The following is a 27,413-nucleotide window of genomic DNA, read 5'->3' on the forward strand; positions in this document are numbered from 1 at the left end:
GCAATGGTGAGGTGTAGCAGACTTCAGCTTGGCTCGACGGGGCGTGTGCCATTTAGATGGAGGACTCGCATTTTCACCAACAGGAGCTAACATGATTGCCTGAAAATATTTCTGGATTCATTTCTACTGGTTGTGTGGTTGTGGAGAGATTGTGCGAGAAAAGTCTACAAGGGACTGTGGCGGAGTCGAGTTTTGAGGAAGTGAAACGGTATATTTATAAATCTTCGTGGAATGGCCTGCGTGGTTGCAAAACCAGATTTTTGCCATTCTTCTGGCTTGCAGATTTCATAAGGCTATGTGAGTAATTGATATGTTCTTCTCTCTCTGTCTCTGTCTCCCTCTCTCTCTCTCTCTCTCTCTCTCTCTCTCTCTCATATAGCAAATGAATAATAAGAATAGTGCCACACAAATTACATCACTCACAGACATATCCACAGATAAACTTAACTCACATTTTTGTAATATAGCTACTTCAATTATAAAATCAGACAAATCAAACCTTAACTCTCTAGATGCTCTGTTAGAATTTTGTCAATCAAAAAATATTTCATGCACATTATTCTTTGATATGTGTACATGAAGTTTATAATGCCCTGATCCATTTAAAACAAACAAGTACAACAGGTCTTGATGGCATAGAATGATAGATGGAAAAATATTAAAACTCTCAGCTCCTATAATAGGAGAATCCCTTTCATACACATATGATTTAAGTATTACAAAAAATAAGATTCACAAAACACTCAAAACTGCTAAAGTTATTCCTATATATAAGAATGGTGATCGCCCTGAACCTTCAAACTACAGACCAGTTTCAATTTTGTCAGTATTATCAAAACCCCTGGAATATCATGTAAATAAGCATATTCTTAAGCATTTTAATAATTTTGACTTGTTCCTTCCAAATCAGTCTGGATTTAGAGCAAATCACTCATGTCATTCTGCACAAACAAATTTAGTAGATCAATGGCTTACTAACATTAATAATAATGAAATTACTGGAGCTCTTGTTGTTGACTTTATGAAGGCTTTTGATGTGATTGATCATTCTCTCCTCCTGAAAGAAACTAAAGATTTATGGCTTGTCTTTGAATACATTAGAACTTATCTCATCTTTTCTCTCTGAAAGAAAACAACTTGTGTTGACAAATGGTTCAAAATCAATGTTATTACCAATTAACTATGTTGTACCTTAAGGTTCTGTTTTGGGACCTATCTTATTTTCTGCATATATATTGATGACCTACCCTTATCTATCAAGACACCATGTGAAATGTTTGTTGATGACACCACCATTCATACTAGTCATACTAACCTGTGTACCCTGTCTCTTTCTCTTCAGGAAAGTATTGACCAATTGATTGAATGGTCCAAATTAAAACATGTGTTTCCATCCTAAAAAAACAAAATTCCTAATAATCACAACAAGGCAAAAACGTAAAAATATGTCCATAAACTGTTCGCCTGTTTCATTTCTCAGGTTTAAAAAATATATATATCAACTGTCTAAAATTAAACACTTTTTGGATCTTCACTGTTGAAAACTATTTGTCAGTGCTTATATAGAATCACGCATTAACTATGCTTCGACAGTGTGGGATTCGGCGAGTGACAGTATTATGAAGCCTCTATTGAGTCTGCACAGAAGAGCTGTAAAATTGAATCTTTTAAAATCTTTGTCATTGACTATATCTGATTATAAAGCTCTTGATATCCTCCCACTGAAAACAAAACTTTGATATAACAAAGGTCTGTTTATGTTCAAAATCATGTCTGGATTTGCTCCCCCCTCACTAAAGAATAAATTTGTAACCAACACTCATCGCCATGTTCATAAAGTTATGGTACCACTTTCAAGGATCGATCTTTTTAAATCTAGGCTGTCTTATTCAGGGGTCTGTTTACGGAATGAAATATTATCCTGCCTCAATGTAAACACTGTAAAAAGCATCCCTAACTTTAAAAACATATATCGTGCACATTTATTGAAAAACATGATTATGTGACACATATCAATTATAAAAAAACAAACATGTATAGATTGTCAATATATACACGCCTCTCTCCTCCCCTGTCAGTCTCTCTCTATGTCTGTCTCCACTGTCTCTGTCACTATAAATATCTGTCTGTTCAGTCAGCCTCCCCTACCTTCTTTACTCTTCCCCTTGTCCATTCTTCCTGCTGCTCTCCACCACGCCCCTACCCTGTTGTCCTCGTTGTTATTCATCTATTGCGTTATTGTATTGTACATAAGTTCTGTATTTATGTTTGCACATGCTTGTGTAATTTTGACGTTGGTGTTGTGAATTGACTCTCGCTTTTTATTATTATTATTTTTAAAATATATTTTCTTTTCTTTTCTCAATTATTATTCTTGCCCAGAGGGACGGATGTAAACAAGTACTTTGTGCTTACTCCTTTACCCTCGTAAAATAAAATTTCATTCGTTCTCTCTCTCTCTCTTTTCATTAAAAGAAAAAAGGTCATTTGGATGAGATGATAAACCGAGGTCCCGTGTGCCGCATGCACGTAGCACACTTAAAAGAACCCACAGCAACTAAAGGGTTGTCCCTGGTGAAGTTCTGTAGAAAAATCTACTTCGATAGGAAAACAAATAAGTTGCAGCAGGAAAAAAAAAGAAAGAAAAGAGGGTGGCGCCCTCAGTGTAAGGACAAGCTCTCCCTGGGGAGAGCAGCCCGGATTTTCACACAGAGTTAAGTCTGTTGTGACAAAAAAGAGTAATTATACAATACAGCGCAATGCAATGCAGTACAATGCAATACAATACATTACATTACAAATACAATGTCTTATCTGCAATCCCTTCAAATGGGGACATGGCCTTTCATAAATAAAACATTGCTATCATTCTCTCTCTCTCTCTCTCTCTCTCTCTCTCTCTCTCTCTCTCTCTCTCTCACTCTCATTCCTCTCTCTCTCTCTCTCTCTCTCTCTCTCTCTCTCTCTCTCTCTCTCTCTCTCATTCCTTCTCTTTGTTTGCTTTTTGTATTGATGTTATTCTTTATAATGGATGTTAACATGGAAGTCCATGCATACCTCTATCGTCACAGGCAGAAAGGCCTAAACAATAAACCAGACGTCAGACATCTCTCTGTGTGCGGTGTGCATGTGCCTGTGTGTGTCACTGTCAGTGTCAGTGTAAATTTGTATTTGTATTTCTTTTTATCACAACAGATTTCTCTTTGTGAAATTCAGGCTGCTCTCCCCAGGGAGAGCGCGTCACTACACTACAGCGCCACCCATTGTTTTTGTATTTTTTCCTGCATGCAGTTTTATTTTGTTTTTCCTATCGATGTGGATTTTTCTACAGAATTTTGCCAGGAACAACCCTTTTGTTGCCGTGGGTTCTTTTACGTGCGCTAAGTGCATGCTGCACACGGGACCTCGGTTTATCGTCTCATCTGAATGACTAGCGTCCAGACCACCACTCAGGGTCTAGTGGAGGGGGAGAAAATATCGGCGGCTGAACCGTGATTCGAACCAGCGCGCTCAGATTCTCTCGCTTCCTAGGCGGACGTGTTACCTCAAGGCCATCACTCCATATTAACATCTTTTCACTGTTTACAGTTTAGTGATTTTAAACAAAAGAAAAAAAAATCGGTGTTATGTGTGCATGGGAAATAGGGGACAGCGTACATGGGAAGAGGTGGTGTTGTGAAGGAAGGAAGGAATTTTGTTTAATGTCCTGTCACACATATCGGTGATTGAAGACATTTTGTTAAAGTATTTATGAATACATCTGAGTATTATCGGTTAGAAGGGGTGGGAGATGTGGATGGATGGAGGGTTGGGAGAAACTGGGCAAATGAGGGTAAAAATGTGGGTGAAATTTGGAAGGAAAAACAACAACAAAAACCCCTCTAAATACACTTTTTATACAGTTACAGGAAATTACTTAAGGACTTCATAAAAGAGAAGTCGTTAAACTGACAAGCGAAACAACTGATAATGAATGCAAAAAGTCAAAAACATCAACGTTCTCAGTCACTTGTGAAGACAACCTTTCGTGTACAAAAGGCTTCATCAAGCTACAGTGAAAAATTATATGCTCAATTGTCAGGTTACTAAAGTGGTGTTGTGACTGAAGTGACAGAGTTGTGGAAAAGAAAGGGCTATGAAAGAGTGGACTGAATAACAGTGAATTATATATAACCTGAATTATAACACTGAATTGAACATCCCTTTAATAGTATAAAGTGTGCTTTAAATAAAAATGTGATCAATCGAAGTTATACCAGTTAACTGAACTTTGATTCAAACAATCAGAAATTGTTTGAAGAAATAAATAATCATTTAAAACATCTTGTAAGGACAAATATGTGTTTGGAGGAAAATGGTTGGCTAGTTTTTGAAAGACCAGTTCACGTAGTTGTCATGTTAGTGTTTTTTGGACACTGGATGGACAAGCACTTTGAGATAAATACTTCTTTCCTGCATAATCACAGTATCTGCGAAATTTTGTTCAAAGAGCATTAAAACAGAATTAATAAATTAAACTTCTAATTGGCCTTGGCTGGGAGACAGATAAATTATTCAAGAAAGCCTTGAGGTTGCTTGCTATAACTGGCTTCATATAATGGTGGAAATATTGGCAGTCTGAATTTTTTAGCATATGTTTATGTCAGTCAGTTGACACGTTATATACACTAGTTAGTCTACACCAATAACACTCTTGTAGATCTACTGGGATACCAAGATAAAAGTTTGGTAAAATGAACATACACAGACTCAGAATGGTAAGTTTAATGTGTCTGGATTATAAATATACTATTTAAGTGAACATTGGTCATCAATGATTTGCTAGCTGGACCACTTGGATCATACTTGTAAAGGGGATTTGCCTCACATACCAATAAGGCGTCAGACACTTTGTTAAGTGAAGACAGTGTTCCCAGTCAATGGATTTACACAACTTTGCAAGCTGTGCCGATTATTATGTAAAATTGTAAGAATAGAATGATGAGAGATGGATCTGTCTTGTCTTATGATTCGTTTGAACTCAAAGGTGATACCAACGACAGTGACAAAACATCAATATCCGACTCCTTCTTCAGCCCATCTATCCAATCAGACATCATTTCTTTGCCAGTGACCATGACTGACTGTGAAGGCGTGGCACTTAACGTAATTTGAGATGGGGGCAAGGAGAAATATAGAAGTGGTGTAAAACAAAAGGTCGAAGGCCAGACAAATAATGGGTTGGATGTGAGGCGCCAACCTGTCAGTCATCTGTCTTTTCACTATAATCAACTGCCGGGAATGGCAACAGCCAGTCATGTATGATTTTTTTAAACCCAGGGTTGACAGACGCTAGACAGGAATCATGTGTTTTTGTCCTTTCCCATCTTTTTTGTCACTGATGAGTTGACCAGTTTATTTATGGAGGAGACAAACAGGATACATGTACAGGAAAAAAGCCGTGTTGGATCAGTTACATCCAGGAGGAAGGGAATATCATTGAAGTGCTCTCTCCTCTAAAGGGCGATGCTGTTTGACCTTTGAAGAAAAGATTGATGGCTTACTCTCTGAGAACATGAATGACTTTTCATCTTGACCAGAACTACACACACACACACACACACTCATACACATACATATGTGTGTGTGTGTGTGTGTGTGTGTGTGTGTGTGTGCGCGTGGTTGCTGTGAGTTATTCACTTACAAGTCATGCACTACAACAAGTGTTATGATTGTTATTATGAACCTGTAAGCCCTTTTATTTTATTTTACAGGTATATGTATATATATAGGGGGGGGGGGGGGGGGGGGGGCTGGATTTAGCTACATCAGTGCATGTGTTCATTTTTCTTCACAAAAACGTTTATTTTCTGTATAGATCTATATTTTTTGTGCTACATCTTACAAAAAGTTATTTCTCTTTAATCCTCAAAAATTCCCAAGCAAGGAGAGAGCACCTTAGCACAAAATTCCCTGGTACTGAATCAGTGATTGGGTTAACTCTCTCCATACAAACAGCGAAAGAGATGACGTTCACAGTGTTTCACCCCAATTACCATCATCAAAATATTGCAAGCGGAAGGCTCTTATACTGAAGACGTGAATGTTGACAAAGAATACCACAATTCTGATGACGGAAGCTAAAGGTTGGGTCATTCAGACACCCACTGGACATCCGAGGGGTCTGTGTAGAGAAGAGAGGACTGGCCATACTGAGTGAGTTAACATTATAACAATGAAGTTAGGAAGGGAAGTTGGCATGGTTGCCATGTTCTTGCTACAACACCCTTCTTTACATTTTTCAAGCAAATTTCAATTTTCAAATTTCTTGTTAGATACTAGATATATGTATACTCTGTCTTGCCAGCTCCGTTCTTCTTCTGATACTTGACTTCGTCAGAAGTAAGACCTACGGAACAGATCATTTTCTTTTCAATCTAGATACATGTATACTCTGTCTTGCCAGCTCTGTTCTTCTTCTGACACTTGACTTCGTCAGAAGTAAGACCTACGGAACAGATCATTTTCTTTTCAATCTAGATACATGTATACTCTGTCTTGCCAGCTCCGTTCTTCTTCTGATACTTGACTTCATCAGAAGTAAGACCTATGGAACAGATCATTTTCTTTTCAGTGACCAAGACGTGGAACAGACTCCCTAATAATAATAGTATGCTAACTGTTCACGTTTTATAAATCAAATCCCCACACATTAAAGCCTTCAGATCATTATTTTTTATTTTTTATTTAATAACCTACAATATTGACAGCTTTTCTGTAGTATCAGTATGTGTTCCGGTACCGGAAATAAGTGTGGCTTATATACCAGTGCGCTCAATAGACCGAACTTTACGGTAATGATTATGTTAAATTTCCACATGATTTTTCCCTGTGGCCAGAGAGCATGGTGAGGAAGACCCCCTGACACGCCCAATGGCATCTTCATGGCAGCGCCACCTGCTGGCTGTGGCCAGGGAACTGGAGGAGGACGGGGAGGAAAGGGCCGTGACTCTTACACCGCAAACCCTGGTGTTGGCGGTTGCGGTGTTGGTGCTTCTATTGTTGCTGGTTCTGCAGTGTGCTTGCAAGGAGAACAGGTACTTTCCCTTTCCTTTTGTAGCTTGTAGTTGTAGGAGTCGGGTGAGAGTGAAGGCTTTGACATGAATGCACTGTGACAGAGAAACTGAGATTGCTTGGTGAAAGGTCATGAAGGACTGTTGTTTTTGAGCTGGTTTTGTTAACGTTATCTGAACAAGAAAGGTAAGGTCTTCAAGATCTGCTTGTGATACACACTTAGAAAAATGATGAATAAAATGTATAGATAATGAACAAAATAATAAAGGAATTAATTTTTTCTGTATTTGTTATTATAGACCTTTGCGTAAAAAAAAGGCGTAAAACAGATTCGAACCAAGCATGTTTGCTCGAGAATAAGTGGTCTTACACACTAACGCAGGTCTACCAGTGGTGTAAAAAAAATATTACTTAAGTATGTTGTTTTAGCGAAATAAATCGATAACAGTAGTGGAAGTGATAACGCTGTTTAAATCATGTTATTTTGGTATTAGGATATCAAGAATTTATTTCAAGACTGGGTAAAGGAGACGTTCCCATTGCCTCAGGCTCACTGCAATGTGTGGCTGTTTTCTCTAGATCTGAAGAGGTCCATGTTTGACAGGCTTCAATAGACTTTACACTCACTGAGGAACAACGACACGGTCCATTCAGTTTCTTTTTTATGTTCATTCTAGTCAATTCAGTATCCACTTTAAAACATTCATATGCAATTTATTCAGCGGTAAAGGAGAGGTTGCCGTCGCCTCAGGCACACCCCAACATGTAGCTGTTTTCAGTGTTTTGTCAACATCTGCACAGACCAGTTTAGACACGGTGGATTCAGTTTTACTTGTATGTGCGTGTTCATTCTAGTTAATTTAGAGTTCCACTTTAGAATATTCATATGCATTAAACACATCGATGGTGTAGTTAGGGTCACTATGTGTTCTGTCCAGAACATGTATTTCTTTTCTTTTGATTACAAAAAGAAAAACGAGGTCATGCTGTTTTCTTACCAAACATAGCCTGTATCCCAGAAATATGTTTTTGGATCCCAATCAAGCATCAACAAAATAAACTGTTAATGATCAGGAAATACGGCCAAATTTGGGAGACGTAAAACCAGTTATTGGTTTGACTGTGAAGATTTTTTTTCCACCTATGTTTAAGCCAAATTTAGTATTGGCAGACAAAGTAATCCCCAAAAAATAGCAATGTTAAAGTTGACCATGGACACACACACATACACAAACACACACACACACACACACACACACACACACCGGAACACTGGCTTATAACACAAGTGAGTCAAAAATGAAAAGCTGTAGATGATGGTAATCATGATATATTATGTGATATATAAAAATGTAAACGACTGAGTGGTAGGGATTTTTGTTTATTTTTAGGATTTAATTTGGATAAAAGAATATAAAATTAAAAAGGAATAGGAGTATTCTCGGAAGAATATTATTGGATCTGTCTTGGATCAGTCCTGTCATGGATCAATATCCTGTCGGCGATGCCACTGTTGCAACCGTCAGTGGTGTGGTATATTATAAAGAGGTTATAAAAGAATTACTCATTTACTGAATTAAAGAGTATGAAGGTGAAAGGATAGAAAAGATCTGCACACAGGCCAAGGGTGTATAGAGGCCAGTCACAAAGGGTGTTTCTATTGTTTTATTTTACAATGTAAAAGAAAGAAGATAAGAAGACAGTGACTGGAAGACACAACAAACAAATCATCTTGATGTCTTAAGTGCATCGTATCAGTACAAGTGGATAGTGAGCGCATGCATACATATTACATGGAAAGACCACCACTTGGTTTGGGATAAGCAACAACATAACAAAATGCACATATGTGTGAAGACCAAACACTGAGCAAATGACATTCCTAATACATTTGAACATTGTAGATAAAGTGGTTAAAGCTAAGCTGATGTAGTGAAAGTACACTGATGGTACAGATTTAAGTAAAGCTTATACTGTGTCAAAGTGACTCAAATGAATCAGTTATCATGTAGCACTATACTGGAGTATTTGTATTTATCTTTTTATCACAACAGATTGCTCTGTTTGAAATTCAGGCTGCTCTCCCCAGGGAGAGCGTGTCACTACACTACAGCGCCACCCATTTTTTGGCATTTTTGTCCAGCATGATAATGGAAATCAGGGGTATTATGAAGAGACTGATCCTTGTCACTTTTTGTGGAAAAGATAAAATATGAAGTCTTTGCCCAAGTTAGTATCCCATTGGAGGTAAGAAAAAAACATGTTTTCTGCTATAAATTATGAAGAAACATTGTCATTGAAGGTATTGGTAGCTGAGAGGTGGAGCATACTCTATCTTGTACTTTGACCCTTATTTATTTAATTAAAAAAAAACACCCAAAAAACTGCTAACAAAACTCAGTGAACAGGGAGCGATAAACCGCAACACTAAAGTTTTGCTCTGCTAAATAATGTACACAACTTCAAGCCAGTGTTGCTTAGCATTTAAAAGGACCCAAACTCTTCATGTAAACTTATCCCTTGGCTGTGAAAACAGCAACAATATATGCATATCCTCTTTTCTGTGTGCCTGTAAGAGAGCCTGTTGTGTTTATTAATGCCTCTGTGTGTGTGTGTGTGTGTGTGTGTGTGTGTGTGTGTGTGTGTGTGTGTGTGTGTAGGTGTGTGTGTGTGTGTGTGTGTAGGTGTGTGTGTGTGTGTGTGTGTAGGTGTGTGTGTGTGTGTGTGTGTGTGTGACACAGAAAAAACAGGTAGAGCAGGATATGAATTTTTGTCTCCGTTTCATGCTTATCAAGTCGAGCTGTCCTGTTTGGGGGCTGAAGTGGATGGGTTGACGCCACCTGTAAACAGGATGTACTATGAATAGAATATTGTGATCGTGACAGAGTAATTGTGTTTAAGTTCTGTTGAATCTGGTTTTTCCCTCATTTTTTCAATCGTTATCTTTATGTGTACGTGTTCTCATGTGGACAGGCTGGTGGCCTTCGCATTAAACTTCCTGCGTTCTCTCTCTCTCTCTCTCTCTCTCACTGTCTCACATTGTATGTCTAATATCACTCAAAGTGAAATGGTGTTAAATTGTAAAAAGAAAAACTGTGTATGTGAACATACCGACTGACTGACTGAAACCATTCAGATTAACTTTTTGTTGTTGTGACATTTTAGCAATCATTTGAATTAATATCAACTGCGCAACACACACACACACACACACACACACACAAATCAAATTTGAAAAAAGTCAGTGTTATGAATTTTAAAAAGCAACATATTTAACAAATCAATTTGCCAAATATCAATACCATAAATATCTCCAAAAATGTTTTAACACACAGTCACACACATACTCACGGACTTGTATCCCCTACATATATCCATGCATGCACCCATTTTGATTCCCCCCTCTCATCCCCCAACCCCCCCGCACCCCCCCTGACCCTCCACCCACCGCCCCCTACCCCTACCCCTTCCACACACACACACACACACAATGTGCTGTGGAATGAACTGTGAAGCGTTGGTGACACTGTCAGTAAACTCCTCCAAATTTAAGAGAAATACGACTCATAAAATGTCCTTTTTCAGCCGTGTGCAGCATATTTAGTTCTTACCTTGCATCATCTTTGCCAGTTGCCATGTGGACTGCAATGATTGTATTCCAAAAGCCGTGATATTTGTTAAAACAAAATTTCCATTGATAACCATGTGTGTCCATGTTATGTGTGTCCATGTTTCAGTTCATCAGGACAGGGCAAGGAGGGGAAAGCTGCCAAAAGAAATGGAGCCAGCTCACAGACAGCTGTAAGTAGTTCTTTTGTTTTTCCAGTGCCTTTGCGGTATTGTATGATATCTTGTCCTTTGTGTCTTGGTTTATATTGGCCATGACATCAAGAGAATGGGCGACAGAGAAAGAGAGAGGGAGAGACAGAGATAGAGAGAAAGAGAGGGGAGAGAAGGGGAGAGTGAGGAAGGGGGAGATAGGTGTGGGCGAGAGAGAGAGAGAGAACGTCATTTTTGAGAATCGTATTTCTGACTGAGCTTTTTATAAGGCAGAATGTTCTGTTGCCACAGCTCTTCAGTCCTGACTGGGGTAAGGGTTACCATTTTTTGTTTGTTTTTTTGCTGCCCCATCATCTGCACCGTTTCAGTGGCATTACTCCCACGCCGCTCATTTAGATTCCCCCATACACGGCCACACCTGGGTTCGTCCGTCGCAGTTCCAGCGTTGGCAGTCCACAGGGAACCATCAATGTTAGGTCGCCAGGAGGCCACACACCAGAGGAGACCCTGCACTGCTGCTGAGTCACTTCGGTGGTGTTCAGTGGTGCCTATTCTGTTTTAACGTACTTAGGACACCACCTACTAAGCCCCCTACTAACGACAATAATGGCTTAGTAAGGGTTACCATTAGCCACCCGACAGACTATTAACATATGGTATGTCTTTTCCATCCTGAAATGTCCTCCACCCTCGGGATCATCATGCATGGACTTGAGAATGGCTGGAATTTCACTTCTCTTGACAACAGGCTTGCCTCTGCAGAAAAAAATATCTCCTCGGATTGTGTAGAAGCCAGCAGTTATGTGAAATACTGTTTTTCGACTTTTTTCTTTATCCCGCATCTAAAGCAAAAATATACATACCCAAACAAGCTAGTAAAAGTCATCTTCAGATTAAAAGATGAAATAAGCGGAATACTTCAGCTTTGTACTGACAAGGCGCCTCTGCTGTTCTTGATGTGACTGTACTTCAAAGATGGAAGACTTTGGTGGAGGGGACTTCATTGGATACAAGGGGGGGGGACATTTTTAGGGTAAGGGGGGCATTTCAGAATCAGGCTAAAATGCAAGAGGGGGGATATTTTGGCCGCTGAAAATGTCCGCAGGGAACATTATCAAGGGTGAGAAAGTCCCTTAGGGACATTTCCACTATTCGAATTGTCCCTTGGGGGCACTTCTTGGGTGGGGCATAATCTGGGATACTACACTGACAGTGGATTGACGGAGGTTTAACACGCTCCATGACCACAACACGACATAGCTCCAGACCTCCCGTCCAGCTGGAGATTGCCAGCTTCTCCCCCCAACACGTTTATGGTACAAGTGGTTGGACAAAAGGAGGAAGAAAGAAAAGTTTTATTCATGTGAAAAAACACATATTTGTCTTTACTTAATTTCTGATGTTGGCTGTATTGCTGAAGAAGTGTGAATCTTGATTCAGTGAACTTTGCACCGAGCATTTGTTGGGTGTCAAAATTTGTTTCTTTAAAATGGTTTCCGTGTTCCTGTGTATGAAAAACTGCAAGGGAAGGGAGCTAACTTCTACAGTATATTCTGCTGTGTCCACACTTGTCAGTCTGGAGGGAAAATACAGTCTTATTCAATTTATTTTTTTCTGTTTTTTTTTTTTTTTTTCTGCATCAGTAAGCTAGGGAAGCCGGGAAAAGTTGTACACTCCCTTGGGTTGAATGGGTTCAGAATTGTGATTTATTCATGGTAGATGTGGACATTTTTTTGGCTGTGTTAATGTGAAGACAGACATCTTAAGAGTTGTCATTTATTCATAAGGAGAATGGGGAGTTTTAAGAGCTGTGCGGTGTGTACATGTGGAAAAGGGGGCGTGATCAGGCCTGTAGTTTTATTTTCAGAATGCAGCAGATTACCCAGTCGTCGTGGACATACCAGCAGAAGGGGAGCCTACTCCAAGCACTTTACCAGGGGAGACAAGTCCTGTAAGCAATGGTGGTGTGCACAGTGGCAGAAATGGGATTTCTCCATCTGGGTGAGTGGTATTGTCTGTATCAAGGCTTTTTTTTTTTTTTTTTTTTTTTCAATGCACCTCATACCAAAGAACAGAAGAGGGAGAGGCCACAATCAAGCGTACAGAATACCATCATGCCGCACTGACTACCGGAAATTCTCATTCCTGCCATGTACCATCAGAGAGTGGAACTCACTACCAGAAGCTACTGTCACCGCCCCTTCCCTTGAAGCTTTTGCCTCAAGGATGTCCCGAATGTCTTGGTAAAAGCCCTGCCCCGCCATCATCCAAAGTAAGTCAAGTGAAGGACTAGGGCTCTGCCGGTCGGGGCTTGACCCCGGGGGCCGCTTCGGTAGCCGGAAAGGCCTGGTCCTGATGCCTGAAACAGTTGATGGCTTCTTTCCCCCCCTCCCCCCACCAACCCCAGGGCCCACCATCTTTCTACCCCCTCCATCCCATCACCTAGGAAGGTGGGTCATGCTGCTGCGCTTCTCCCCGTTATGGTGTCAGAATGGTCAACGTGATGACCGTGGACTCCTAACAGGAAGAAGAAGAAGAAGAAGTGCATTGTGTTGGAATGACTTGTTTTCAAAGTACAGTGAACAGACTTTCATCAGTATTGCTCATTCTTGTTTGAAAGGCTTGCATCAATAATTGTCTCCCTGCTTTGAGGAGTAACCATATATTTCTCTTTCCCCTTCTGAAAAGAAAGCAGCTTCACAAAAGCGTGAAGGTCTTACATTTAACATATGTGGTACAATCTGGAAGCTGGTGTGTATATGCTGTGAATTCCCAGTACTTAAGGTTTGTGTGCTGAATTTGTGCTTTATAGTTAATATCTTTATTCATGTATTTGTTTGATTGTTTGTTTGTTTTTTGTTTTTTTTTTCATTTCATTCATTTATTCCTCTTAAATTGATGATAATCCATGAGTTGGCCATAGTCTGCTTACTGATTACCTCTACTGCAAATGCAGAGATACCAGCTGTTAAGCGTTACACTAACCTTGGTCTCACGTAATGATGGTCAGCTAATCGCGTGCATGTTTACATTGAAACAGCACTGAGTGGACCAATCAGCTTAATCGTTTGCCTGAACAAGAGAGATTGTGGCTAAATCAAATTGCGTCTCGGTCAAACAGTGTCCATGTCAAGTGGATTACAAGTTGTAGATAAAATGTACGTTTGCTGATATGGCTTGGAGTCTGAGTGTTCCTACCAAATTCGCAACGTACCAACCAAATTTCCTGATTGTTCCTGCAAACACTTGACAGGGTTTTGCATGTGTGCATGTGGTGGTTTCATGGAGATAAAAAGATCTATGTTAGAAAAGAGATAGATTGAGGCGGATGAGAGATGATAGTGATGATGTTTCTTATTCATGTTGATCATTTTATATCTCATTGGACATGGCCATTGATGATGATAATGATCTTCTTCTTCTTCTTCTGCATTTGTGGGCTGCAACTCCCACGTTCACTCGCATGTACACGAGTGGGCTTTTACATGCATGACCGTTTTTACCCCGCCATGTTGGCAGCCATACTCCGCTTTCGGAGTTGTGCATGCTGGGTATGTTCTTGTTTCCATAACCCACTGAACGCTGACATGGATTACAGGATCTTTAACATGCGTATTAGATCTTCTGCATGCGTTTACACATGAAGGGGGTTCAGGCACTAAGCAGGTCTGCACATATGTTGACCTGGGAAATCGTAAAAATCTCCACCCTTTACCCACCGGGCGCCGTCACCGTGATTCGAACCCGGGACCCTCAGACTGAAAGTCCAACGCTTTAACCACTCAGCAATTGCGCCCGTCTGATGATAATGATGATGATGATGTATGTGATAGTGACAGGATGACAGTGACAGTGGTGATGAATACAGTGACTGCGACACTGTTGGTGGTGATTTTGGTGACATTGATGATAATGATGGATAGCAAAAAAATGTTTTTTTTTTTTTTATTTTTCACAAATCAGCCCCTTCCTATCTCTGTGGCTGCCTTCACCTCTACACTCCATCTCGCTCACTACGATCAGCTTCGGATCCACTCCACTTACGCATACCCAGATTCAAACTCTCGACTGTTGGCCGCCGTTCTTTCTCTGTCTCTGGCCCTTGCAATTGGAATGAACTTCCCTTTCGCTTCGTCAAGTCTCCACACTCAGCTCTTTCAAGTCTGGCCTTAAAACCCACCTCTTCCCAAAATAGGCTCCCTTCCCTGCCTCTTCCTTGTCTTTAGTTTCTCCAGTTTTAGAGTTATGCGTGCGTGAGAATGACTGGTGTGAAAGCGCTTAGATTTGTCTATGCACAAGATTCAGCACTATATAAGTACCATTATTATTATTTTTTTTTTTTTTATTCCTTTTTTCTGCTGCAGCCACAGTCGCAATGCCAGTAGCGGCTCTGGCCAGATGCGCCCCACCAGTCTGCGGGAGTTGCCGGACTTGCCAGTGGCTAGCAGTCACAAGCATAACTTGTCGGGAGCAGGGTGCGGGGACAGTTCGGGGGCAGCTCATGCTGCTGTCGATGAGAAAGAGGAGGATGTTGGTGGCTATGATCACCTTGGAGTCAGTGTAAGTCGTCAGCTGCAGTGACGTTTACTGCTTTGCATGTGTCATAGAATTTGTTTGCAAATGTCTGTTATCTTTTTCTCTCTGTGTTAGTGGTTGATGTTTGTCAGAGAAATGTTTTGTATTTCCCCAGTGGACTGATACATACTTCACTTAGATTACAGTCACTGAACACAGCCAGTGTCTTTGATTATATATTGAAACAGAACAACATTACATCCATTGCCGGCCTTTCAGATCAACTTCAGGCTCTCTGAACTCTTTGAACTCCGGGATACCTAGCTACAATGAATCGCATCTTGTTGTGTTGAAATGTATCTTGCTGTGGACACAACATCCCTGACCAAATTTATAAAGCAAATTGTCATTACAAGGCTGTATTGCGTTTCCTTTTAAAATGTATTGTGGCATTAGTCAGGCATGGGAGACTCAGACGTCCCGAAGGATGGCTTTGGAAATTTGAACAACAGTCTTGAGTGGTTAATGACAAATCCATGATGATGACTCAAGACTGATTTGAGTGTTCCACGTGTTCTTTTTGGCTGGAATAGTGGAAAGCAAAATCTTTTCTGGACCTTGGCGAGTTGTGGGTTGAAAAACCTCACAGTGATGTATAACTTCTTATAAGAATTGCCCCCAAAACTCCCTGTTCATAATGTTAACTCACTCAGTACGGCCAGTCCTCTCTTCTCCTCTACACAGACCCTTCGGATGTCTAGTGGGTGTCTGAATGACCCAACCTTTAGCTTCCGTCGTCAGAATTGTGGTATTCTTTGTCAACATTCACCTCTTCAGTATAAGAGCCTTCCGCTTGCAATATTTTGATGATGGTAACTGGGGTGAAACGCTGTTAACGTCGTCTCTTTCGCCGTTCGTATGGAGAGAGTTAACCTTGTATAATGTCAAGTGATTTTATTTCTTTATTAAAAGATTATTGTTTCTTTCATTGTTTCTTTGGGGTTTTTTTAAATATTTTTTACAACAGATCACAGCAAATGATTCAGCAGCCATCAATTATGACCACATCCATCTGGAGTCCCCACGAGATATGAGTTCTGGAACAACGCCCCAGTCAGAACCAGACACGGCCTCAGAGGGCCACTATGCCCAAGTGCGAGAACGGACATATGATGTTGTGAAAGACGTACGTGCAAGAACCAGTGCCAAGGTCATGACCTCTAGCGACTTTGACCCTTACGCCAAGGTCAGCTTACATGGTTGTGATGTTGAAAGAAGAGATGGTCTGACCCTGTTTCTTTGTCTGTGTTTCTGTCTTTCTTCTCTTTGCCTCAGTCTCTCTGTCTCTGTCTGTCTGTCTGTCTGTCTCTCTCTCTCTCTCACGAGAATGATAAGAATAACCAGTGTTTTGTATTTCATGTAGATTTTTCCATTGCTTACTGTTAAATTGTTATTAATGTTAGATCAGACAAAATTCTTTTTTCTTGCACACTCAGTCATGAGCTCACATGCATACACACACACATGTCGATAGTGAGACAACTCTGTACAACAGCTTAAAGTCAGGGATGTGCAGCAGTTCCCATTAGTTTGCATTGAGGAAAATAACTGCACACAGAGGCAGGCTAATGTATACAGAGGTAATTAATAAATAAATGTATTTGTATTTGTATTTCTTTTTATCACAACAGATTTCTCTGTGTGAAATTTGGGCTGCTCTCCCGAGGGAGAGCGCGTCGCTATACTACAGCGCCACCCATTTTTTTGTATTTTTTCCTGCGTGCACTTTTATTTGTTTTTCCTATCGAAGTGGATTTTCCTACAGAATTTTGCCAGGAACAACCCCTTTGTTGCCGTGCGCTAAGTGCATGCTGCACACGGGACCTGGGTTTATCGTCTAGCGTCCAGACCACCACTCAAGGTCTAGTGGAGGGGGAGAAAATATCGGCGGCTGAGCTGTGATTCGAACCAGCGCTCTCAAATTCTCTCGCTTCCTAGGCGGACACGTTACCTGTAGGCCATCACTCCACATACTTATACAAATGTACCCGGAGGTAAATAAATTTACACAGAGGTAAATAAATGAACCAGACAATTTGTTCAGAAGCTGCTTTTAAAAAGAAGCCTCAGTCTGTTCCCTTGCAAAAGTGGCTGACCTTCACCGGTGTCTTCCTGCCAGGTAAAGGACGAAGAAGACGACAAAGAAGACACGTATGCCAAGGTCAAGGACACAGAGAAGGAGGATGCTGACGGAGACTATTCCCATTTGAAAAATGGTCATGTCATGGTCACTTCCATGGAAAACTCCGCTAACATTAAATCCACACTTGAGGATGAAGATCCTTATGAGCGAGTGATCGGAGATTCAGGAGGAGCTCAGGTGGTGATGTCAGCAGCTATCCCGGACACTGACGACCCGTACTCCGTTGTTTCCGACCAGGCGTCTGCCACTGTCATTACCTTCAGTGGGGGTGGGGCATCTCCGCACAAAAACCGAACGAGCAGCAGCTGGAACAATCCAACTTCCGCAGATGCGGAGGCCAGCTATCGACTGCAGTATGCGGATGCAGATGCGGACACCCAGGATGACTATGCCACCGTGGTGAAGGATCGCAACCCTTCGACGAGCAGGTTGGAGGGTGAAGGAGGGGGAGGGGAGGAGCTGGAGGAGATTGACCCATACTTTACAACTCCCCCGGAACCCCCGCGCCTGTACGGGGAGAACGAAGTGGAGAGACTCTTCCAGGTGGAGGGGCAGGAGGAGGCCTCACGCACTGGTGGGTCCTTCGTCTTTCCCTGTCTCTGTCTTTCCCTGTCTGTTTTCATGGTTTGTCTTTCCCTGTCTCTTGTCTTTCCCTGTCTGTTGTCATGGTTTGTCTTTCCCTGTCTTTGTCTTTCCCTGTCTGTCTTCATGGTTTGTCTTTTCCTGTCTTTGTCTTTCCCTGTCTCTTTTCATGGTTTGTCTTTCCCTGTCTCTTGTCTTTCCATGTCTCTTTTCATGGTTTGTCTTTCCCTGTCTCTTGTCTTTCCATGTCTCTTTTCATGGTTTGTCTTTCCCTGTCTCTTGTCTTTCCATGTCTCTTTTCATGGTTTGTCTTTCCATCTTTTCTTTCTGCAAAGAGTTGCATTCCCACAGATAATGGTGTATAGTATCTTTTTCGTTAGTACAAAAGTTGCATTGTTCATTCTCTGTCAGTCCCATTCTTTTAAGAAATACTAAACTATTTGTGGCTGAGATTCTAAAGCAAATTCTGATTTGGAAACTTAGTTTGATTTCTTTCGTTTTCTTAAGTAACTCTAAAGCAGTTTTCCAGTCTATTACAATATCCAGTTTTCTCACCCAGTTAATGAATGGTTTTATGTCATATTTTTTCAAGCAAAATATTATATGTTCTTGATCCTTTTATAACTTGACATATTATGTCTAATGCTTTCGTGTTCTGGTTACTTTCGTTGATGTTGATTACTATTCTTTTCTGTTTAATGTACCAGTATTGCTTTATTGCTTGGGTACAACTTTGATAGTGTAAATAGTTAACCCTTCTGTAGACACTTTTTACTTGAAAATGAAAAATGTTGTTAAATAAAATACACCCCTTGGTTGTGAAATGTTTGATAAAAAGAAACGAGTGTATCCCCATTCAGTTTGAATGTAGTTCTTTTAACTTAGCTTCAAAATGTGTATCCTGCAAAAAATAGACAGAATGATTTTTATTTGTTTATTTATTTATTTTTAATATTGAAAGACATCCCTTATTTTTTCTGGTTTCCAAGGCCTTGGCAGTTCAAAGATACAATGCTTATGGAGACCATTTAATAAGAAACAAAATATTGACATGCAAAAGGATTTCATTTATCAAAGAAGACAATAATAAAATTAAAAAAAAAGGAAAAAAAACCAATAGTAAAGGCAACCATATATCAGATACATAAAGCCAGAAGTTCTAAGGCAAGTAAATCTGACAAGAAGTGGGCACGAAGGTTGGTAGCATGTTTTTGTGATGAATATTATTGTGTGTGAAACAGTGTCCAGGGAGCACCGTTACTCCAAAGTGACGGCGCGCGAGTCCCTGGCCAGTATGTCTGCACGCAATGCTCTCAACACCTACGAGATTGTACCTGACCTGCCGGAGAACACTTACGCCACGGTGAGCATTAGAAAGGCTTAAAAGTTGGGAGAAACCTTAATTATGGAATTTAAAAAAAAAAAACAAAAAAAAACTTAATGCACGCCCATGCTTACACAGTTTGTTCTCACAGAAGGCCTGGGTGTGAATGGTTAGTTGTCATGGTTAGATGGTTCTTTCTATGCGTTCTTTCAGCTGTTAATTAGCTGTTAAAAAAAAGAAAAGAAAAAGAGTTTTCAGAAAACAAAGCTTGCTGGGCCGCAAAGTCAGGGTCACGAGTTAAAAATTATGGTAGCAGTTGGAAGCTCTTGTCATAAGGAATATACATGAGAAATGTCAGAGCCCTCTTTTTTTATAGTTGTGAAGTTATGGCCAAGGATAAAGTCTTTTTGAAACAAAGTACAAATTTCAAGATCATGGTCACAAGGTAAAAAATTATGGTACCAGTGGAGAAGTCTTATCACAAGGAATACACATATGAATATCAAAGCCCTGTCTCTTGTAGTTATGATCGAAGTGGATTTTTCTGCAGAATTTTGAAAGGAACAGCTGTTTTGTTGCCATGGGCTCTTTTATGTGTGCTAAGTGCATGCTGCACACGGGACCTTGGTTTATCGTCTCATCCGAATGACAAGCATCCAGACCACCACTCAAGGTGTAGTGGAGGGGGAGAAAATATCAGCGGCTGTGTGGTGATTTGAACCAGCGTGCTCAGATTTTCTTGTTTCCTAGGCGGACGCGTTACCTCTAGGCCATCACTCCACTCCATATGCTCACTGAAGTAGTATTTTAACCCTTTCACCGCCAGTCAGTTTAGAGTGCAAAATTCCCTTGTGCTATAAACACAGAAAATATGGTGTCAAAGAATAGCTGGGGATTCCCCTTGTGATGTGTAGAAAATATGGCCTGTCCTACCACCGAACATAAAGAGCAGTAGTTTGATGGATAACAGAGCCATGATCTGGTCACCTTTCAGTGACATGGGTCCTCTACCTAGCTGCTGCATAAATGTGAGTTTGCCAATGAAAGGGCTAAGAATGATTTTTTTTTTTATAAGTGCCGCACATTTGTCTTGAATTACATATTGCTGTACCATCCTCACTCAGTTTAACTCTCTCCATACGAACAGCGAGAGATGACATTAACAGCATTTCACCCCAATTACCTTCATCAAAATATTGCAAGCGGAAGGCTCTTACACTGAAGAGGTGAATGTTGACAAAGAATACCACAATTCTGACAACGGAAGCTAAAGGTTGGGTCGTTCAGACACCCACTGGACATACGATGGGTCTGTGTAGAGGAGAAGAGAGGACTGGCCGTACTGAGTGAGTTAAAGGACAGTACGCCAAAGAGAGCAGTATGGAAGAAAATTGTCAGTGGTGAAACAAACCAGTCACATGGGCCACATGTTGCTTGGACAGGTGGATGGTGGTTCAGGGGATGGGGTAGTGAGATACGCTACCCCGGGTGCCCCCAACCTTCAGCTCAACTTCAACGAAATCAGCGAAACCTATGCAGAGATTGGAGCTTCTGGTTCAGGTGAGACTGTACTGTTTTTTTGACTCACTTGTGTAAACAGAGTGAGTCTGTGTTTTAACCCGGTGTTCGGTTGTCTGTGTATGTGTGTGTCTGTGTGTCCGTGGTAAACTTTAACATTGACATTTTCTCTGCAAATACTTTGTCAGTTGACACCAAATTAAGCATAAAAATAGGAAAAATTCAGTTCTTTCCAGTCATCTTGTTTAAAACAATATTGCACCTCTGGTATGGGCACAAAAAAATAAAAAATGAAGCCTAATTATATGCAAACTGCATTTACTGTTATATTTATATTTTTTTGTATTCTCTAAACTTGGCACTTTGATATGATATTCTGACCCAACAACAAGAGCAGTCATTATTATCATTTTTTGTTCAAACAGGAACTTCTTTTGCTAAGCATGGAAGTTTTATTTATTTTGCAAATGTTTGGTGGAGATAGTAAAGAAGGGAAATTACTCTGTAATTAATGCCAGGGGACTTAATTTGCTTTAAACTGATCTTTCTCATCTTAAATATTACATTTTGAAATTATACTCAATACATAAAAAGCTTGGTTTTTGTTTTGGTGTATCACAAGTGAGTCTTGAAGGCCTTGCCTCTCTTGTTTTCTTTGTGATGAATTTCCGTCAGTAATGAATCGTTTGCTTTGGGGGTCTGTTAGACACTGACAGCTTCCAGTTGTGCATTTGAAATTGGGTCATGTCATGAGTTGCAGCTTTGGAATTATTTTCTGTCTCTTCCTGAGAGAGAGAGAGAGAGAGAGAGAGAGAGAGGCATGAAATTGTTGTAAATGTATGACGGGCGCAATAGCCGAATGGTTAAAGCGTTGGACTTTCAATCTGAGGGTCCCGGGTTCGAATCACGGTGACGGTGCCTGGTGGGTAAAGGGTGGAGATTTTTCCGATCTCCCAGGTCAACATATGTGCAGACCTGCTAGTGCCTGAACCCCCTTCGTGTGTATATGCAAGCAGAAGATCAAATACGCACGTTAAAGATCCTGTAATCCATGTCAGCGTTCGGTGGGTTATGGAAACAGAACATACCCAGCATGCACACCCCCGAAAACGGAGTATGGCTGCCTACATGGCGGGGTAAAAACGGTCATACACGTAAAAGCCCACTCATGTGCATACGAGTGAACGCAGAAGAAGAAGCAGTTATAAATGTATACAACCCAGCAGATTTTCTAGTGTAATAGAGATAAATCAGAGCGGTTAGGGATAAAAGGGAGGATACTGGTACATGGCACATGGAACTTTCGTGGTGAAACTACTGGTGTTTTTTGGGGGGAGAAGGGCTCACGTGTTTGTTGTCACACAATGTGAGTCTGTATGATATCCCTGTGTTTCAATAGGCAAAAATCCAGTTAATTCCACACATTCTAGTTAAGTATCTTAACTGTTGTATTTTTACTTGTTATTGACCAGCAGCGTAACCCAACGAGCTTAGTCAGGCCTTGAGAAAAAAATGAATAAAAAAAAAAAAAAAAATAAATTAAAAAAAATAATAAATAAATAAATAACAATAGAAATAAATAAAATAAAATAAAATAGATAAAGTAAAAATAACAAAAAAAAAAAAAAAAAAGAATTGAAGAAGATTCCGATATTGAGTGTTGCTGCAGACCCAGTCCACACACAACTTCCTGTTGTTTGATGACCCCTCCTCTCCTCCCCCTTGTGTCCGTGTCCACAGGGAGCTATGCCGTCCCGGCCCCGGAGCCTCCGTCCCTGGACTCCCTCCACTCCATGACCAAGTCAACGTCTTCAAATGATGGTGACCACGGCAACAGCCGACCCCCAACCAGCCCCACGGGAAACGTCGTCATCGCTGACGATGGTTACGCTGTTGTGTCCAAGAGCGGGTTTTCCCCCAGTGAGACGGCGCTGCCGCAGATCCCCCGTGCGGGCACCAGCAGCAGCATCGGCAGCGTGGGGAGTGTGGGGGAGGAGAGGATGATTGGGGGAGTCACTCTGCACGCTGATTACCACAGTGTCAGGGACTGCCTACCAGACCAGGACAATGAGAACGACCCCAATTATGAAAGTGTCGACGAGGCTCTGTCCAAATCACCAGGGGGTTCTGCCCTGCCCAGGTCGCCAGCGGGTTCTGCTCTGTCCAAGTCACCAGGGGGTTCTGCCCTGCCCAGGTCACTAGCGGGTTCTGCGCTGTCCAAATCACCAGGGGGTTCTGCCCTGCCCAGGTCAGCAGCTAGTGTGGCCTCTGCTGCAGCATCGGCTGTCATGCCTGTCCACACCAGCTCCACGACAGCCTCTGTGCCCTGCGTGACGGTCATCAATCACACCCACTCCCCTGCCAGGGTCCATCACCAGTATGAAGAAGTGAGCCCCCCCTCCAGCCCCCTTGCCTCCCCCACTGGCCCAGCCTCCACCAGGGTTCCTAATGGGGCAGCTGCTTCAAATGGTCTGACAGTAAATGGTGCATCTTCAAGTGGAGACACTCCCAAAGGGGACAAATCAGAGAATGTGGAAACGGCTGAAGTTCGGGACAGAGTGTTGCAAGGTCACATGTATGAGGACATCTGTGAGGTGAAAAAGAGAAACAGTCGTGCCTCGGCAAACTCAGACCGTGGGAAGCAACAGAGCAGTGACAGTGCGAAGCAACAGAGCAGGGACAGTGGGATTCAAAGCGTAAAGCTGTAGAGGCAAGGGGTCATGAGACAGTGGTGGGAGCCTTTCTGCCTTCAATGCTGGAGAAGTGGCTGTCTCTGATTTTCTTGCTGCTCACTACAGCTGCCATAGCGTTTTGAGGATTTTGCACTGATTCGTTTTCTTCACAAATATGTAAGAAGTGTTGGTTTGTTTCTTTGATGTCATTTTGTTGTTGTTGTTTTTAATGACAGTCTTTATTGTTTTTACAAGTTTGTTGGAACTGTTTCATGTCGTGATTGTGTACACTGTTTCTTTCCGTTGCCATGAGAGAAAGTACAGAGTAATGGTGTTCTTTTTCTTCCTCTTTTTTTGCCTCTTCTGTTCCACAGAGAGTCTGTAGTTTGTGCAAAGTGAGTCGTGTGTGACTGTATGCTGCTGTGAAGTTTGGCTTAAAAACAGCTACACATGGTAAAAGTTTATTTGTGCAAAGCAGTGGGCATTGGGTTTAAAACAGCTGTAGAGGTAAACACTTCATTTTATTTTCTAAATGAATAGATGCTGGATTAAAAACTGGTTTGCATGTAAAAGGCCGACTGCAGACAAGAATCACTGCCCCAAAACACATGAACCACTGCCCAGAACACAGGAAATGATGTTGAAGTTTATGGAATGGCCATGCTGCTTAGGGAACACAGCAGTATTGCAGGTGATTTGATAGAAAACAACAACAAAAATCCAAGAAAGTTTCCTGACCCAACCCAGATTTCTAGAATAAAAGAAATAACTGCATAGTCTGTTGCATGTACATGTATATTTTGCTAGTTTCAGCACCATCTCCATCTTTTCAGCCAGCTTAACTCTCTCCATACGAACGGCGAAAGAGACGGCGTTAACAGCGTTTCAGCCCAATTACCATCATCAAAATATTGCAAGCGGAAGGCTCTTATACTGAAGAGGTGAATGTCTACAAATAATACCACAATTCTGACGACGGAAGCTAAAGGTTGGGTCATTCAGACACCCACTGGACATCCGAGGGGTCTGTGTAGAGGAGAAGAGAGGACTGGCCGTACTGAGTGAGTTAATCCAAGGAGTGAGGAATGGCAGTGAATATGTGCTGTGAAGGAAATAATGTCACCCTGATAAGGAATTTTTTTTTTTTTTTTTTTTTTTTTTTTGAAGCAGCGGTGCCTCAGAGTTTGTTTTCTTTATTTGGTGATAATGAACGATAATGGGGATGACTGATGCTGTTGCTATGGAGATCCATTCAGATTTATGACATTGTGACAAGGTTGTACTCTGTGCTTTCTTTCATAACATATCCTGGCATCAGCCAGGCTGAAGAGAGAGGGACACCTGTGGGAATTTGAGCAGCATGTCCAAAGATGAACCCATGAAGTGGATCAACTCTCGACCCTTGTGGTCTCACTTTTTTCCATTTGAACCCGTAGCACATTCAACTCCAGGTAGTAGCCTGTAGCACATTCAACTCTAGGTAGGAGCCTGTAGCACATTCAACTCTAGGTAGGACGTTCAACTCTAGGTAGGACGTTCAACTCTAGGTAGGAGCCCATGGCACATTCAACTCTAGGTAGGAGCCCATAGCCCGTTCAACTCTAGGTAGGAGCCCATGGCCCGTTCAACTCTAGGTAGGACGTTCAACTCTAGGTAGGAGCCCATAGCCCGTTCAACTCTAGGTAGGAGCCCATAGCCCGTTCAACTCTAGGTAGGACGTTCAACTCTAGGTAGGAGCCCATAGCCCGTTCAACTCTAGGTAGGACGTTCAACTCTAGGTAGGAGCCCATAGCCCGTTCAACTCTAGGTAGGACGTTCAACTCTAGGTAAGACGTTCAACTCTAGGTAGGAGCCCATAGCACATTCAGCTCTAGGTAGGAGCCCATAGTACATTCAGCTCTAGGTAGGAGCCCATAGCACATTCAACTCTAGGTAGGAGCCCATAGCACATTCAACTCTAGGTAGGAGCCCATAGCACATTCAACTCTAGGTAGGAGCCCATAGCACACTCAACTCTAGGTATGAGCATGCCATGGACAAAAACAAACACCCAGTAACCAGTCCATGCCCTAACCACATTGAACCCCCAGTAACCAGTCCATGCCCTAACCACATTGAACCCCCAGTAACCAGTCCATGCCCTAACCACATTGAACCCCCAGTAACCAGTCCATGCCCTAACCACATTGCCATGGCAGATGGCGATTTGAGAGCTGGGGGTTTTCCTCTGCATCACATTGGGTCTTTTCACAGTACCTATTCACTGTGGTCTTTTCACAGTACCTTTTCACTGTCATTTCTTACTGTTTGAGCTGGTAGGAAGAGGTATGAAGAGATGATGGGTGGTGAGATGACTGCAATGGACTGCTCTGGGGATTAGGTTTTTGACTCACTTGTGTAAACAAAGTGAGTCTATGTTTTAACCCGGTGTTCGGTTGTCTGTGTGTGTGTGTGTGTGTGTCCGTGTGTCCGTGGTAAACTTTAACATTGACATTTTCTCTGCAAATACTTTGTCAGTTGACACCAAATTTGGCATAAAAATAGGAAAAATTCAGTTCTTTCCAGTCATCTTGTTTAAAACAATAGTGCACCTCTGGGATGGGCACAAAAAAATAAAAAAAGAAGCCTAATTATATGCAAACTGCATTTACAGTTATATTTATATTTTTTGTATTCTCTAAACTTGGCACTTTGACCTCTTATTCTGACACAACAACAAGAGGGGTCATTATTATCATTTTTTGTTCAAAGAGGAACTTATTTTCCTAAGCATGGAATTTTTATTTATTTTGCAAACGTTTTGGTGCAGATAGTAAAAAAGGGAGGGAAATTACTCTGTAATTAATGCTAGGGGACTTAATTTATCACAAGTGAGTCTTGAAGGCCTTGCCTCTCTTGTTTATTTTATTTTTATTTTATTTCTTTTTTTTTTTTTCAAATTGCTTGTTGTCTGTTATCGTACCTAGACTGCCGATGATTTGCTGGCTGTCGTTCTGTTATCACACCTTGTATTTCTCTGACTGGGTTTGTTGCCGGCGCGTCGGGTTTGTTGCTATGTGTAAGATGGAATATGTTCCTCACCAGAGTTGGTGTCTGTCGTGTCATGGTGTGTGCAACATTATGTGATAGTTGTTAGCTCTGTTTGTGTGGCTGTTTTTGTGTGTATTATGTTAATACTGGTTTTTAAATGATCCAGGAATCTGTCACACCTTCTTTGTTGCATATCAGGAATATAATAATACGGTTCAAATTGTATTTCCGTCTGTTCCATGTATTGATATTGTTGTTCCTTTTTATGAATTTGTTTTGTGTTTGTTTGTTGTTGTTGTTTTGAGAATTAGGTGTGACTCTGTTATCATTGTTCTTGTTACTGGTGGTGTTGATATTGTTTGGATTTTTCCTGTTTGTGGTGTTGTGTTGTGATTTTGAGTAAGCAAGCATATCAAGTACCATCTGAATATGATCAGAAATCATGTCTCAAAACAAAAAAAAACAAACAACAACAACAACAACAATCAAACACAAAACAGCTACTATTGCCTGCCAGTGCTTCTGTGCACTTGAAGAAGTCTGTGACTCGAAACGTTGTCACTTCATCATCTCAGTGTACCTTTAATCTTACACCATTTATTATTATTTTTTACTTAATTTCACTAGGTCTGGCAGTCAGCATTTTTTCACAAGTAGAAAAAAAAAAATTGCTGCATTTGAATTGCTGATTCAATTTTCATTGTTTTAACATGATCAGTAGACACACACACACACA

General features: G+C 41.2%; 1 protein-coding gene across 4 annotated transcripts; it reads left to right on the plus strand.

Annotated features, from left to right (window-relative positions):
• LOC143290780 (uncharacterized) lies at window positions 1–25,257 on the plus strand. 4 transcript variants are annotated; one of them, XR_013056442.1, is made up of 11 exons: window positions 1–297; window positions 6,879–7,076; window positions 10,791–10,854; window positions 12,701–12,834; window positions 15,198–15,393; window positions 16,376–16,594; window positions 17,528–18,125; window positions 19,375–19,496; window positions 20,900–21,017; window positions 22,716–25,098; window positions 25,157–25,257. XR_013056442.1 is itself a non-coding variant. In XM_076600295.1 (10 exons), the coding sequence occupies exons 2-10, from the start codon at window positions 6,913–6,915 to the stop codon at window positions 23,681–23,683; spliced, it is 2,583 nt and encodes an 860-aa protein (XP_076456410.1). In that variant the 5' UTR covers window positions 1–297; window positions 6,879–6,912; the 3' UTR covers window positions 23,684–25,213. The 4 variants fall into 4 exon arrangements, 1 of the variants encoding a protein (XP_076456410.1); XR_013056441.1 differs by having other exon boundaries at window positions 22,716–25,127; window positions 25,176–25,251; XR_013056443.1 differs by having other exon boundaries at window positions 25,224–25,241.
• The last annotated feature ends 2,156 nt before the right edge of the window (window positions 25,258–27,413 follow it).

The sequence above is a fragment of the Babylonia areolata genome, chromosome 16 (genome assembly GCF_041734735.1).
Source record: "Babylonia areolata isolate BAREFJ2019XMU chromosome 16, ASM4173473v1, whole genome shotgun sequence".
Lineage (NCBI taxonomy): Eukaryota > Metazoa > Mollusca > Gastropoda > Neogastropoda > Buccinidae > Babylonia > Babylonia areolata.

Bases quoted from the DNA above. Each gene is read 5' to 3' on its own strand.
- LOC143290780 (XM_076600295.1), top strand. From the start codon at position 6,913: ATGGCATCTTCATGGCAGCGCCACCTGCTGGCTGTGGCCAGGGAACTG. The intron at 12,835-15,197 runs GTGAGTGGTATT...TTTCTGCTGCAG, and splicing joins AATGGGATTTCTCCATCTGG to CCACAGTCGCAATGCCAGTA. The intron at 15,394-16,375 runs GTAAGTCGTCAG...TTTTTACAACAG, and splicing joins ATGATCACCTTGGAGTCAGT to ATCACAGCAAATGATTCAGC.